Source organism: Rhinolophus sinicus, linkage group LG07 (assembly GCF_036562045.2).
Source record: "Rhinolophus sinicus isolate RSC01 linkage group LG07, ASM3656204v1, whole genome shotgun sequence".
Lineage (NCBI taxonomy): Eukaryota > Metazoa > Chordata > Mammalia > Chiroptera > Rhinolophidae > Rhinolophus > Rhinolophus sinicus.
In genome coordinates, this window is record NC_133757.1 from 50,246,886 (window position 1) to 50,263,095 (window position 16,210).

General features: G+C 35.7%; 2 protein-coding genes and 1 pseudogene across 7 annotated transcripts in view; 2 read left to right on the plus strand and 1 right to left on the minus strand.

The window, feature by feature from the left end:
* ECD (ecdysoneless cell cycle regulator) overlaps positions 1 to 11,252 on the minus strand; it is a 24,290-nt gene extending 13,038 nt beyond the window's left edge. Inside the window, exons 1-8 of the mRNA XM_019745866.2 lie at positions 11,041 to 11,252; positions 9,595 to 9,812; positions 6,091 to 6,208; positions 3,883 to 3,970; positions 3,589 to 3,767; positions 2,529 to 2,721; positions 1,846 to 1,974; positions 45 to 173 (exon numbers count right to left, since the gene is read on the minus strand). Coding sequence (XP_019601425.2) covers positions 45 to 173; positions 1,846 to 1,974; positions 2,529 to 2,721; positions 3,589 to 3,767; positions 3,883 to 3,970; positions 6,091 to 6,208; positions 9,595 to 9,799 — 1,041 coding nt within the window. The 5' untranslated portion in view covers positions 9,800 to 9,812; positions 11,041 to 11,252. The remainder of the gene's footprint in view (positions 1 to 44; positions 174 to 1,845; positions 1,975 to 2,528; positions 2,722 to 3,588; positions 3,768 to 3,882; positions 3,971 to 6,090; positions 6,209 to 9,594; positions 9,813 to 11,040) is intronic.
* On the plus strand, positions 6,430 to 7,809 carry LOC109454842 (selenoprotein K; annotated as a pseudogene).
* Positions 11,253 to 11,309: 57 nt separating the features above from the next.
* FAM149B1 (family with sequence similarity 149 member B1) overlaps positions 11,310 to 16,210 on the plus strand; it is a 46,938-nt gene continuing 42,037 nt past the window's right edge. For 3 of the 6 annotated variants that reach the window (XM_019745870.2, XM_019745872.2, XM_019745875.2), the window contains exons 1-2: positions 11,312 to 11,538; positions 15,668 to 15,772. In XM_019745870.2, the coding sequence (XP_019601429.2) occupies positions 11,492 to 11,538; positions 15,668 to 15,772 (152 nt within the window). In that variant the 5' untranslated portion in view covers positions 11,312 to 11,491. Of the gene's footprint in view, positions 11,586 to 12,694; positions 12,712 to 15,667; positions 15,773 to 16,210 lie in introns of those variants that run through there. The other 3 variants (XM_074339579.1, XM_019745874.2, XM_074339578.1) reach the window with 3 other exon arrangements.

Here is a 16,210-nt window from a genome sequence, read left to right on the forward strand (position 1 = left end):
TATCCCTGGATAGTACAATTTTAAAAATGCATTGCAAGTCCTACCTTAAAGTAATCATTCTTTTTTAGACTTTCAAGAAAGCCAGCCCAGAGTGGTGAGGTAGTCACAGCGGATTTTTTGGAGTCAGAAAAATGTGGGCTACATTTGGAGCATAGAATCTCAAATCCGTGAGCCTAGAGGGAATAGATAAAAGTTTTATTATTAGGTTACTTTCTTTCCATTTAGTCACACTCAAGAATTAGGTGACTGGATACATGGGCATGTGGACATTTATAACACTTTGAATTTTATAAAAAATATGACTTTATTTCTAAGCTTCTTAATCTCTGTAGATCACTAAAAATTATAAAGAGAAAGCAAATAATACAAAACAAGGATTCTTGTTCTCTTCAGAGAGATTTATTTTCTCGCTGATTATAAAACCAGAAATTTAAACTTATTTCTTATTTACTTAAAAAAGGCTTGTAGAAGGTTTCTTGTCTGTCTAACAGAAATTATAAATTAATTGAGGGTGGTCTCAGACATATTAAAGGGAGAGAATCACTTCATTTTAAGAGTCCTTTGATTAAAAAATATAATAAATGCACGTGGCAAAATAATTCCAACAGGAAGCTTCCCTGATCACTCCAGAGGAAATGACTTTTACTGATTTCTTCCATATCCCTTTAGAAGTAATCTGTGCACTCAAGCAGATATGTGTGTGTGTCTGTATAGTCTCTTACTCCATACCTTTTATTACTAAATGGCAACATACATAGTTCTGAACCTTGCTTTTTCACTTAGTCATATGCTTTGAAGATCATTTCATATGAGCACACATAAATTTAACTATCTCATTTCATAAACAGACCATAATTTAACTATTTCCCTACTATTTATTAGACATTTAGGTAGTTTTCAGTCTTTTGCTACTACAAACACTGCTGTCATGAGTATTGTCATATATCTTTGTGCACATGTAAACTACATGGAGGATAAATTTCTGAAAGTGAAGATGCTGACCAGAAGGGTCTGGCATTTTAAATGCTGAAGAATATTGACAAATTTTGTTCTAAGAGATTGAATCAATTATATTCCTATCAATAATGTTTGTGAGTACTATCTCTTTCTCTACATATTTTCACCAAGCCAGTATATATTAACATACTTTTTAATACTTGCCTATCAAATAGTAAAAATACTATTTTGTAGCTTTAAATCACATTTGTTTTATTATATGAGCAAAGGTCAACATATTGCATATGTTTAGATTAAAAATCAGTTGTATTTCCTGTTCTATGGACTATCTTTTCATGGTTTCTGAACATTTTTTTATTAATGGATTAGTATTTTTTTCATATTAACTTGTAGAAACTCTATATATTAGAGAAAGCAGCTCTTTGCTACTTAAATTGAAAATAACAATACTTTCTCCATGTTTATGTTCTTTAGACTGTATTTATGGGGTTTTTCTTTCCCACACAAAAATGTTTAATTTTTATATAATCAGACTTATCAATCTTTTCTTTTAGAGCTTCTGGTTTCAAGTCATGCTTAAAAGGCCTCTTTCATGCTCAATTATCAAAAGTTGTTCCGTGTTTTCTTTCAAATTTTATGGTTTCAATTTTTTTTTATTTAAATATTTGTTCCAACTGGAATTTATTTTGGTTTAGGTGTGAAGGAATTAATTTTAATATTTAAATGGCTTCACATTGTTCTGTCATTTATCCTTCTTATTTGAAATGTCACATTTTACTATTTTCACATAAATAGGGTATATTTCTAGACTTTCTATGCCATGCCATTATTCTGTTAAAAGTCCTTTTATATAAAGGAAGAAAATAAAATTTCCTGGTTCAACATTACCAACTTCATGCCCAATTCATGGGCTCGGTATTGGGGATGAGATGGAGCAGGCAGCTTGTATCCACTCCGCCGGTCTGGCATAAACTTTTGTTGCATCAACTGTGCATATAGACATTTAGTGAAGGTGACCTGGACATTGGGACACAAAAGAAATGAGTCTTTTCCCGAAATTAAAAATTTGAATATCACTTCATAGTCAATAACAATAACTTCATTTGAGCTTCACATTCATATGAAATGTAAAGAAGATCCAACCTATTCACTGCCTGCATTTCTTAGTCACGGCTTTATTGCAATATAACTCATATGCCATAAAATTTACCTTCACAGTCTACTTTTTAGTTATCACTAATGGAATTCTTATCATTAGTTACATAAATGACAATTTTTATGGGTAGAACATAAAAAATAATTCTTATTTCTCTGAAAGAAATGAAATGTTAGGAAGGAAATTATTCAAATAAGGAAAATATGGTCAGAAATAGCTAGAAAACATTGAGATATAAAATAGGGAGTCAGGTCTCTTGAAATCATCCTCTACTGGATGGGAGAAAAAAGGGGAAAAAAATGTATTAACTTACTGTGAGGAAACAGAATATTTCCAATTTTTTTTCTAATGAACAATTAAAATAACGTTCAACTCTTCAGTCAGAGAAATTAAATGACCAAGGGGGATATCTTACCGACGTCATTATTCGTGTCTCAGGCAAGAATGTCTTAAAAATACGACAGGCACGCAGGTCAATGGGGTCCCTTAGGTAAAATGCCTGGACTCCTGCAGCCACCAGTCTGGGCTGCTGCTTTAGCACTGCTGCAATGCCAGCTGGAAGGAAGCAGTGTGCTCGATGAAGGGAGGCTTGAATTTTGTCTGGGTATCTGTGACAGATAGCATAATTACTTTTATTTTATGATACGATATGTAAAAAAATTTAGAATGCTTATACCATTTACTTCCCCCTTAATAGCTATCTTGTCTTGGTTCATCAAGAGATGTAGAGAATGACAACAGTGGTGAAGATAAAGATACTGTATATACTAAAGACTACAGGAAAGAATAGAGGAAAAGAAAAAGTGGGAACAAATGGAAAATTTTAAAAAGGGTTAACATGGTTCAATAAAAACACAACAAAAACTCTATTATACTTTGGAAGAAGTTTATTCTTCTAAACTCGGATAAATCAGAGTTTATTCTTCTAAAAAAAGTGCTACAAAGTATACTGAAACAAAGCTAAAAGAGATTTTTAATATTATTAAGAACTGAATGGTGCTAAACATTTAACAGGTACTCAAATTTGAATGGGTGAACCAATATGTTATTAGGCTAAGGCCTTCTCTTCTGAATAGAGGCTAAAGTACTTCACATAGTCCAAAGAATCCCATAAGTAGCACCAGAACCACAGGAAAAAAAAACCTGAGCATTGTGCTGCTGCCTTAAGTTTTCATTTCTAAACGTCTCAAAATTTTTATCTATATATATAGATGATATTCTGCCACAATATCTAAGGTAAATAAATGCAAAAATATTGGGACTGGATTATAATACTTTTAAATGAGAATTATAAGACATACATTTTCTTGATTTTAAAATATATAAGTATTATTTGTTAGTCAATTTCATGAAGGATGAATACAGAATGAAAATTAGCATTAACCTAGGTGAAAGAAATTCTACATTCAATGAAAGATTTGAGCTGCACTAAAGCAAAAGGTTCCTCAACTAGCAATGAAAGGTGTTTTTTTTACCCTCTGATGCGCCTATTCACAGCAGCTCGGATAGATTCTGAAGCCAAAACCTTTTCAGGGTGTGTTGAGATTATATTCAATGCTTGTGGGATTGTTGGGGGTGTGGTGGGTAACCAGGATACTGCTCCAGGTTTCCTTGGTGCAGGAATAATGCACAACTCCCCATGGCAGAAAAACACCTGGAAAATGATACACTTTACTTTTCATACTAGGCACTGACGTATTCTAGGTACTATGAAAAATGCTGCAACGTGATTTCATCTCAGTAAATTTTCGAAACTTGGGAATACTTACTCTATTGGTACTATTATCAGGATCCAACCATTTAGGGAGAAAGTCAGCAGCTTCTATTAACAAAAATTCACCATCATTGTCTTCAATCCTAATGAAAAATAAATTCTAATTTTGCATTCTGCTGATAATCAAAACATGTTGTTTGCAATATACATTTTCATTCATCTTAGTAAATATCTGAGTATGTACCATGTATAGATTGCTATAATAAAGCAAATGTTTAAGATACCATTAAGTACGGAAGAAGACAGTAAGACTGTATGGAGGAGGTGAAGAGAAAATAAGCACACAAATAAATAAGAGTAGGCAAAAACATGAAAAAAATACAAAGTACTATAGGATTTCAAAAGAAAAAAAACAATCACATACAGCCAAGATTAAGAAAGCCTTTGGGGAGGAGGTGTTATTTGGGCTTTGAAAGATAATTTTGTTTTGCATCATGTTTTTTAAATTTAAATTTCTGAATAGATAATAAAGTCAAATGGCTAAAACTTAAAAAAAAAAAGATACATAAAAAGTTACACAATGAAAAATCTTCCTACTTTTGTAGCTATATGCCCAACTCCTACCCCTCCACCACTGTTATTTCTTATTTACCCTTCTAGAGTTTGCTTATGCATAATCTGGCTAATAGGAATATAAATTCTTATTTTCTCCTCTTGTCACACAAAAGGGAATATATTATATACACTGTTCTAGGTTTTTTCACTTTTAATGGAGAGAGATGTAGGGAGAAAAGGAGAGACGTTCTTGGGAGAGGGAACAACATAAGCAAAGCTATGGAGAGGGCAACTGAAGCTGGATATTTGGAACGACAACTAGTAAAGAACAAGATTAGAGAATCGCAGTTACATCATTTTGTGAAGAGCTTTAAATGTTGATAGAATCAATGAGAAGGAGCTCAGTTTCAAAGACAAAAACAATAAAAGGTTTTAGAGTATGGTAGTAAAAGGGTGAGGGCTCTACCTTAGGAAGATTAATGCAGAGACATAGAGGAACAACTTCTTCCTTCTTCTAAACTTTTTTTTTAAACTTCCAAGACAGTAGATGTCTATTATTTAAAGAGCTTTTACAGGCCTGGTGTGTCGGCATGCACCATCACTATATAAACATCAAAATCTGCATACAAAAGGTATTGCCCTCTCCTTATTATACTTGTAAAGACAGAAACTGATATTTTTGCATTTGTTCATTTAAAATTCTATCATTTATTAAGAAAATATTGCTAATTATTTTAGGTATGGTAACACTAGTGTTTAAAATAAAGAGTTCTTACTGCTTAGATTTACATCCTGAAGTATTTAAAGATCAAATGGCATAGTACTGGAGATTTGCTTTAAAATAATCTTGCAGTGTAATGGGGAAGTAAGGGGAGGGTACACGAGTAGATAAATAAGAATGACCATGAGTTGATAATTGTTGAAGCTGGGTGATGGGTTCACGTGGATTAATTATCTCTACTTTTATGTGTGTTTGAATTTCTATATATTAATAAGTTTTCAAAGCTGTTGTTGTTGTTTTTCTTTTTGCTCTTCTGAGAAAGAGGTTGGGTGGGTAGAAAAAGATGAGAATTCGGGGGCTGACTGGGAAGGAAAACTAGGGCATGTGCAAATGGGTGGAATGCCCTCTGCTGGCAAAATTTGGTAATTACAAAGAACTATCAGTTCACATTTTAAAAACGGAATTAGAATTTATTTTCCTCCTATACAATTGTTCACTGATTTCTCTTTAAATTTTTCTGTATACGACTTATCAAAAAATATAGATATGGCCTAGTAGAGGAAAATATGGTTAAAAAAATCTGTGTAATATGTAATATGTATGTATATGTATACATATGTATGTATTTTTAAATCCACAAGAAATTTGATGATGGATTCTAAGAAGTCAGAGCAGTACACCCTTTGTATTGTTTGGATTTTGTTTACCATATGTATTTGTTCTTTCATAATGAGAGTTACAAGAAAGAAAACCTAAAACAAGCAGGGTTTTGAAATTTTTTAGAAGTTGAACTCTCCAATGATACTTTCATTTTTCCTCAAGAAAGTCACAAGAGAAAAGGAAGAAAACACAGAAGTCATTTTAAAAATCTATGTCCCAAATTTGTGCAATTTCTACTAGACTACAGAAAAAAATTACTAAATGGATAAAAATGTTATCCTTTTCAGGAACAGAATTCCTTTAGAATTATTAAAATAATTATAATACCTTGCTACCAATTCTGGAAATTCCTTTGTAATTTGCTTTACTATATAAACAATAAACCATTCATCCTCAATGTTATCCCCAAACTTTGTCATGCCAAACAGATGAGCAGGAACACCTCCTAGAAACAAGAGAAAAGCAATCATATAAACATAAATTTGTCACTACAAATAAAAATACAAGTTAATCATTCAATTAAACACACATTCACTGATTATGCTCTAGTTTCTATCCTGGGAGCTGGGGTTGCAATCCTGAACAAGATACAAGAAGCCTAATCTTGAGTAGCTGAGGAGCTAGACAGAAGGAGATAGACAAACAACTAAGTCATCTCAAAACAAGATGATGAACAGAGGTATGCACTGAGGACTATGGAAACACGAAGGGTATGGTATATATTCCTCTGGAAGATTGACCAGTAGTATGCTTTCCACAAAGAGAATAGTATGTGCAACGGCACAGAGGTATGACAGACAATTGAGTGTTCTGGGAATATGAGGAAGTAAGATTAGATGGAGTAGAATTTTCAAACACATGCATTATCCAAAAATATGTAGAAATTAAACAACATACTCTTACACAGCCAATGATCAAAGAACTCACAAGGGAAATTACAAAATATCTTGAGACAAATAAAAACAAAAATGCAATATACCAAAATGTATGGGATGCAATGAAGCAGTGGTAAGAGTTTATAGTAACGAAAGATCTCAAATCAACAACCTAACTTTACACCTTAAGGAACTAGAAAAAGAATAAACGAAATTCAAAGCTAGCAGAAGGAAGGAAACAATAAAGACTAGAGCAAAGATAAAAGAAATAGAGAACAGAGAAAAAGAACAAAATCAACTAAACTGAGTTGGTTTGTTGAAAAGGTCACTGAAATTGACAAAACATTAGTTAGATTAAGAAAAAAGAGCAAAAACTCAAATAAAATCAGAAATGAAAGACAACACTGTGAACAACTGTATACCAATAAATTGGATAACCTAGAAGAAATGGATAAATTCCTCAAAACATACGACCTATCAAGACTGGATCGAAAGGAAATAGAAAATCTGAACAGACCTATAACAAGTAAGGAAATTGAATCACTAATCAAAGTTTCCCAACAACAACAAAAAAGCCCAGGACTAGATAACTTCACTGGAGATTCTACCAACCATTTAAAGAATTAACATCAATATTCCTCAAACTCTTACAAAAAATTGAAGAGGAGGAAACACTCCCAAACTCATTTTATGAGGTCAGTACTGCCCTAATACTAAAGCCAGACAAAGTCAATACAAGAAAACCAGGACCAATATCCCTGATGAGAAATCCTCAACAAAATACTTGCAAACTGAAGTTCCAGAGGCGGGAATAAGATGCAAGACGGTTTACATCGCAAATGGACAAGTTTTGGACAGCTGGCGTTAATCCCCAGGGAGATTATCTTTGATCATAGATTTCTTCTGGAATAGCTGAGTTCGTGGTGAAAAAGAGAAAAGGCTACAGACACTCATCTGATTGCAGATACGATGATGGAAGAGGGTCCCCAGGAAGCCCCTCCCCTCCCCCGGAAGAATGAGTCCAATTAATCATCTGCATGGTCCTAATCCTCCTCCGATGGCTGGTGATGAGGAAGGTAAATGTGCTGTAAGAAGCAGACAACTGGACATGCACATTCAGAGCAGAAGGAAGCCATCAAGCAGAGGAGGGCTGCCCAGGCTGGACAAGTAGATGAATGTGTACGTCTAAACAAGGATTGCTCTGTGTCTCCACACACGAATGAGGTCGTGTGGGGAATTCCTTCACAGGGATCTATCTGGCATGCCTCACAGGCAGTTCTATAAATGCACACGTCTGTCTCATTCTCTTTCTGTATAGTTTATGAAAGTAGTAATATAGTTTTAATAAGTAAATATTTTTAGGTTACAAAACTGACTTCTCATCTTTATATAATTAAACAAAGGCAAAAACTCTGAATTTGAAGAAAAATAAGTCTGGGTATTTAGTAAAAAAACAAACAAACAAACAAACAAACAACAACCAGCAAACTGAATTCAGTAACACAGTAAAAGGACTGTACACCATGACCATGTGGGATTTATTCCTAAAATGAAAGGACAGTTCGATTATGAAAATCAATCAATGCAATATACCAACACTAACAGAATGAAGGTCAAACAGTGCATTGTAAAGTGTCTCAAGGGCTGCTGTGGCAAGAAAAAAGGAAGAAGAGCCCAACCACCTCTTCTTTTCCCCACCCCAGATCTCCCAAGTTTCTTAAACTAGAGAAACTCCAATTAGAGTATCTATTTCTATTTATCTTATATATTAAACTTCAATTTGAATTTCATCTGGAAGCAATGGACACCTGTTCAAGTATGTTAGGCAAAGGAGTGCCATGATCAAATTTGTGTTTCTCAAAGATAAATTTAATAGTGTGAGCAAATGGATTCTCTAGAACCAGAAAGGTTAGGTGGCTGTTATAATCTTCCAGGTGAAGAGCTAAAGAGAGGGCCTAGACTGCAGCCAAACACATGTAGAGAATGAGTCACATTTTAGAAGAAAATCACACTAGGATTTAATGCCTGACCGAACATGGTGAAGTGAAGAGTTGAGTATACTTTTCAATTACTAGCTAGTTTGGATATAACTATGTAGATGGCGATGCTATTAAGCAAGATTAGAAAACACTGGGTAAAAATTATTTTCCAGAAAAAAGAGAAGTTGTTTTTGGATGTGCTGCACTAATGTGACAGTGCTCTTACCAATAAATATCACATGTATTTTATTGAACAGGAGTTCAATAAAATTATAGCAGGGAAGACATGTGGCAACTGTTAGCCAGAAGGTAACAGATAAGCACTAGATTGAAAGCCAGACTAATGGTATCATAAGATGCCTCATGATGAAACAAGACCTCACATAAGACTCTACATGAGTGGAGCCTTGGTCACCAAGCCACGTTTATTTCTTTAGTAAAGCTAAAGAAATTATAGGACAAAATGCCGTATTTGGCCAGAGGTCAGATCTCAACAACCAACAACACAGAGAAGACAGTGAAGGAACCTCAAAATGCTTCTGAGCAGCAAATAATGGTCATAAAGCCCAGTTACTTCTTGTTATAAGCCAGGCAGAGCCACTCTTAGATCCCGACCAAAACAACTTTGTAAAAAAAGGCAGCCTACTAAACACATCATCAATAGAGAGGAATGCAGAGTAATAGCTAAAGATACATTATAGCACAGAAAAGTTCAAAAGAATAGCCACGAGTTTAATAATGTTGTATATGTTAGCTCCTAAGGTAATGACTATTAGAAAGTTTTCATCAATAGGAATAAAAAATAAAATTTAAGGGCTTAACTGAATATAAGGAAGCATCACTAATCTGAAAAGCATCACTAATCTGAAAATCTCCTGATAACACTGAATAAACTATGGGCTATTATACATCACTGTTGTCAGAATGACATTAAAGGCCACACAGATCAAATCAAAATAAGTAAAAGTCTTCCTAACCTTTTCCAGGTTTGTATTTGAGATTGAAAGGCTGATTCTGCCAGATATAAGGAAACAGCATAGGTGCAAACTGGGTCATTATTCTCTCAATATACTTTTGAAGAATCTGTTTGTGTTTTTCTGGGTCCCTTGGTTCATCTGGTATCAGGAACAGGCGGTACTCCACAGTGTCTTCCACTGTAGCGAGCTTCATATTTTCCTCCATTCTTCTTTGAAAACTACATTTAAAGTTTCAACAATATAAACCACACAGTACAATGAAGAAGTAATATCCCATTCCCTGAACTATTCTAGGTGATTCCATTAACAGTTTTCCAAAATTCAGTTATCCACATATCATCATCATGATTTTTGCCTTGACCACGTACCAACTATGGTAATTTATTAAAGTTCTTTTAATAACATTTTTGTACTTAAAATTGCTCTTTATACTTAAAATTACATTGAATTTTTAATATAATACAACGAATGGAAATCTAGTATCACATTCCCAAATTAACTAATAATTATGTAAGAAAAAATAAAAAATTGCCTTTGTAGATGCAGTGGTATGTGTAACACACTTTGAGAACACTGCACTAACATATTCTATTTAGTCCCAGTTCTGCCGCTAATTAGTTGTGTCATTTGGGCACTTCGCTTTCTCTTTCTGGGGCTTTTTCTTTAATTGTAGAATTAGAGTGTTATTCTACCATCTCTAGAATCCTTCCCCGGTTTTAATGTTTATTATTTAAATACTCTTAAGAGCAATCTCCCTTACTCTGCAGAATTTCAATCTCTCCCTTTTATAAACATTATAAGGCATAGGGGAATTCAAAACTATGAAACATTCATGTCCTGTCATCTCATCCCAAAACAATTAGCCCATGGCTCTTGATCCTCCAGCTCTGTCCTAAATTTGCCCCTTTTTCAGGTCTCGGGGAGGGGGGCACAGCTCTGAAATACTAAGAAGTGGTAGATATCTCTTTATTTTCTAAGGGTTTCCCTTACAAACAAAAGTACTACAGCAGTTTATTATCGCTGCCAGGTGATGCTTGATAAAGAAAGGCATGGCACTAGATGGTCCACTCTAAGGCAGTGAGTGATTCGATTGTCTCGGCTTTCTAACGGACTAGTAAGACAAAGTCGAGAGGAACCTGCCATCCAGGCAGCCATTCACCGCAGGCTGTCCAAATCATTATCTGGCCTTTCAACCCAGAGGGACAGACGAGAATTCTACCCACTCACCCACCCCCATAATACCAAGCACACCTTATTGTGAAGAATTTAGTGTTAGAACTGAAAGGAAGTCTGAGGTCAGTCAGGCTAACTCTTCACTGTACAAATGAGAAAATCGGGGGCACTCAGAGACGCGCCCTAGCCCCGAGGCCTGACTTGGAGTCTGGTGCTCTTCACTCACACAGGCTCTCTCCTTCCATCTGACAAAATGAAGCCAATTCCGCTTACGGTTCTAGGGCCTCTCCAACGCTTCTCTGCAGCAGCACCTCTCCTCAGTCGCTCCTCCCACCACGTGCGGTAGTCGGGAGCTGCTTTAGCAGCCGCCAAAGCCTTTCCCAAACTCGGTCCAGTCGCCTGTCTGGAACCTGAAGCTCTTGAGAAAAAGTCGGAACCTGCTCAGCGCCGGAACCCCCGGCGTAGTCACTGCTGCGCGTCGGCGGGATCATTAGGCTGGTGCGTGGATGCCTTCGTCACTTCCGCCCCCGCCGGGAAGCAGGGAGGGCGGAAGACTGGAGAAGTGGCAAGTCTAGGGAAGTGGTGGTCGGGAGTCTAGGTGACAGGGCGAGACGGAGCTGGAAGGTGGTGGGAGGCGGCCGGGCAGGAGCCAGCGGGAGGGCCAGGCCTGGAGGCCCCCACCCTGGCGTGCCCGCTCCGGCCGCGATTCAGGAGGAAGAGGAGGATGATTTCCAGATACACTCGGAAGGCGGTGCCACAGAGCTTGGAGCTGTGAGTGGACTGCTCAACCATCCCAGCCGCGGCCAGGGGAGGCCGAGGTGGGGTGCGGGCGCTCTGGGACTCTCCGTGACCAGTCCCTTGCTCCTTTCTTTTCCCAGGGAGGGAGAAAGAAAATTTTCTTCGGAATTCTCTCCTCCCTGCCTTGCCGGACGCTGTCCCTTCCACCTACACCTCCAGCTGAGGGTGTTGTCATCTGTGCTATACCAGGACTTGGTCCTCCTGAGCTGCACTTCCCGAACTCAGGGACTGGGTCTCCTAAGGCATCTGTAGTTTTTGCAGTGCTTCATGCCCCACTGTAATGGCCACTGACGACTCAAAAAGTTATTAACAGCTGACTGGGTGCTACAATAAAGTTGACGATATCTAGTGCCAGACACCATGCAAAACTGCTTACATGTATTAGCTCATTTAAACCTATCAACAAGGATAGCAGATGCGGACTATTATTTTGCTTTTACTATAGATAAAGAGCCCAGATTTAAAGACTGTAGCATGCGAAAGATTACGTAGCCAGAAAGTGGAGCTGAAGTACAAACCTGGTGTCAATCTGATTCTGAAGCCTGTGGTCATAAGCATTACACATACGTACTGCATCTCCACCTCTGCAGTTAAGCATCAGAATCCTTAAGGATCAGTTTTGTTTTGAGACCTAACAGCAAATATTTCTGCCTAAAAGACACACCTCCTACCCCAGTGAAGTGTTGTAATTTAGCAAGTAATGATAATGTTGCACATTTAATAATGCTTTACACTTTCAAAAAGAATTTCACATATTGATTCTTGTAACTCAGTAAGACGGGTCTGATTATCTTCAGTTTTTCAGAAGAAAAAATACCAGAAAAGAGACACATCTTAAGATTATATAACCAATAGGTTTTTGAGGTTGGGCTTTTTAAACACCAAATCCCACCCACCCCTTATTTTCTCTACTGAGCTATGTAATTTTAGCAACCACATATTAATAAATATTAACTATACATGGTAATTACAAAGCTTGTTATTTTTCAGTTACACCTGGCTAGGGTTTTTTCCTAGCTGTGTGACTTCTAGGCTAATTACTAACTTTGATCCTTCAAATTCTATAATATAGGAATAAGACCTTATCTACAAGCATATGTAAAGTGATGGCACAGAGCTTGACACGTAGTTGGTCCTCAGAAAATGGTAATTTCTTTGTCCCTTCCCACCTTTACTTGGTATAATAGCCATACAAAGTTCAGTCTGTGATCCCATCTTGCCTTTCAGAAGCTTATCTACTAAGTACTAGTATATCTACACAGTAGCAATTCAGATAAGCTTTTTAGGAATTAGGAAGAAGAAAGTTATTTCCTAATAAAGCAAACAGGGCTTAGCTAGAAATCTTTTATAATAAATTCTGATCACTTTGATAGTAAAAAAAATCATCTTTTATGGAAAAAATTGTTGATAGGCCAGAATTATTGACCCAACATAGATATGTTACTTGTTCTCTATTGTTAATTTGATACTCTTAAAGAACTCTCCCAAAGATGATTCTCTAGGGGAGCCAGGATGATGGGAATAATGAAGATAACGAAGATTATATCTAAAAGACTGTAAATTAAAAGCAATTTTTAAGTGTTATAATGGTAATTTGCTTTGAAGCAGTAGCTTTAGTTTTCTCCCTTACACTTCCAAATTATAGATGTTGAAAAGAGTGGAAAAAGAGTGATTTTCAACATACAGCTTAACATGTTTTAATGATAAACTTTAAACATAAATATATAGTAATATAATGAATCACCCACATTCAACAGTTACCAAAATTTTAATGTATTTGCTTTATCTTTTTTTTTCAGCCTCACTGTTCCTCATCTGTAAAATAAGGAAGCAAAACTGCAGACACTATCATTTTACCCTTATATACTTCAGTATGCATCTTTAAAAATTATACACATTTTCTATGTAACCACCGTGCTGTTATCAAATTTAATATTTCTTCATTATTATCTAATTGTTTCTTCGTAATTCAGTTTCTCTGACAAACTGAAAAATGTCTTAAGTTTCTGTTTCATAGCTGGAATCCACATGTTTCATCCTACCACTTCCTCACAGACAAGTTTTTGGTTGTAGGATCATTAAATGAGAGAAGTACAGATAGCTCTATACAAGTCCATCCCCACGGTTTGAGAAATAATTTAAAGTACAAGCTCTACTGACTGGGCCCCTAGCTTTATATTTGTATACAAAAATGGTTCACTGAAATTTCAAACTATTTGTTTGCTCTGCAAAGCTTCAGAGCCAGACTACTTAAGATTTGACTCCTGGCTCCAGCACTTACCAGCCATATGACCTTAAGCAGATTAATCTCCCTGTGCCTCAGTTTCCTCTCCTAGAAATAGAGTATTAGAGATTTATAATATACATTTGCATATTAAAGGCCCCGGGAAGACCTCTTGTAAAGAAACCTGTATAACCTTGTTTAACCTATCATGCTTTCTAAATTTATTTCAGTACAGGATTTTGTGGGGAAGGAAAGTCTATAGATGATCAGGACTAGAACATATAATAATTGATCCCATAGTTTATTCTCATGCACATATTGAGCTTTCTATAGCAGCATTGTCCAATAGAAATATAAGCCACATCTATAATTTTAAAATTTCAGGTAGTCACATTTAAGAAAAAAAGTAGAAACAGGGTGGCTGGATGGCTCAGTTGGTTAGAGCACGAACTCTCAACAACAAGGTTGCAGGTTCCCTCATGGGATGGTGGGCTGCACCCCCTGCAACTAAGATTGAAAATGGGCGACTGGACTTGTTGCTGAGCTGTGCCCTACACAACTAGATTGAAGGACAGTGACTTGGAGCTGATGGGCCCTGGAGAAACACACTGTTCCCCAATAAAATTAAAAAATATATATATATTATTTGAAAAAAATAGAAACTGGTGAAATTAATCTTTTTACCTTTTTATTTTGAAATATAGACTAACATGAAGTTATAAAAATATACATCGAATCCCATGAACCCTTCCCCCAGCTTCCCCCAATGAAGACATCTTATGTAATTGTAGTAGTATTTCAAAGCCAGGAAACTGACATTGGTACAATACTGTAAACTATAGACCTTATTCAGTTTTCACCAGTTTTTATATCCACTCTTTTTTGTATGTGAGTACATAGTTCTGTGCAATTTGATCACATTTACAGATTTGTGGAACCACCAATACAATCAATATAGAGAGCTGTTTCATCGCCACCAAGGAATGTTCTTGTATACCCTTTTCTATTCATACCTTTTTCCATCTCCTGACAACCAATGATCTTTTCTCTACCTCTATAGTTTTGTCATTTGTGGATGTTATATAAATGGAATCATATAGTGGATAACCTTTTGAGATTGGCTTTTTTCACTAAGCGTGATATCGTTGAAATCCATCCAAGTAGTTGCATATATCAGTAGTTCACTCCCTTTTAATTGCTGGATCATATTCCATTGTGTGGATATACCAGACTTTAACCATTCACTCATCAAAGGACATTTCAGTTGTTTCTAGGTTTTTTTAAATTATAAATAAAGCTGCTGTGAACATTTGTATATGGATTTTTGTGTGAACATAAGTTCTCTGGGATCAATGCCCAAGAGTGCAATGGCGAGGTCATATGGTAAATGCATGTTTAAGTCTATAAAAAACCGAAATTATTCCAGAGTAGCTGTACTATTTTACATTCCCACCAGCAGTATATGAGACATCCAGTTTCTCCATATCCTCGCCTGCATTGTGTTATCACCATATTTTATTTTAGCTGTTCTAATAGGTGTGTGGTTATACTTTATTATATTTTCAATTTGCAGTGAAATTTTAAGAATATTTTAATTCAATATATTAAAACATTTCACTTTACAATATAATCAAGGTAAAATAATTAATGAGATCCTGTATATTCTTGTACTAAGAGTTCAAAATCCTGTGTTTTACACTTAAAGTGCATCCGTGCATCTCATTTCTGACTAATCACATTTTAATTGCTAGTAGCTAGTGTACTTGACAGTGTAGTCCCAGAGCAGCAAGAAGTAGGTGACTAACTTCTAGATCAAGTTTCTGAAAAGTATCTATGTTTTGTTTATAGGAAATGTACCTTTCTTTTTATCTTTCACAGGAAAGGAATAACAAAATATGCTCTTAATCATCATCCTCTTCCAGAGCAGCTGGATGAACTGTCTTCTACCAATGGCAGCCATGAAAAAGATACAAGTTCCCAAAGGTAATAACACAAAGTGTACTTGTTTGCTTATTATACTTGATAATGGCAAAAGTTTTGTTTTTTGGTTTAGGATTGGTATCAGGCCTTGTAGTAATGAAAGAAAACAAATTTCTTTTTATCACATTTTCAGTACCATTCAATTTCATTCTGGAATAGCTAATGGAAACACATCATACTTATTTTCATAACCTTTGCAAAGTAGTATTATAAAGCAGTTAAAAGCATAGACTCAGGAGGAGTCCAACAGATCTAATTTTTAATCCTGGTTCTGCCATTTATTAACTGAGTAAAATTGGGCAAGTTACTTACCTGATAATAGTCTCTCTTAAAGAGTGTTGTGAATATAAATGAGATAAAGTATGCAAAATTTGGCACAATGCTTGGCATATGGTAAATGCTGAGTAAATATTAGATGCATGTATTATTTTAAGAAATAGA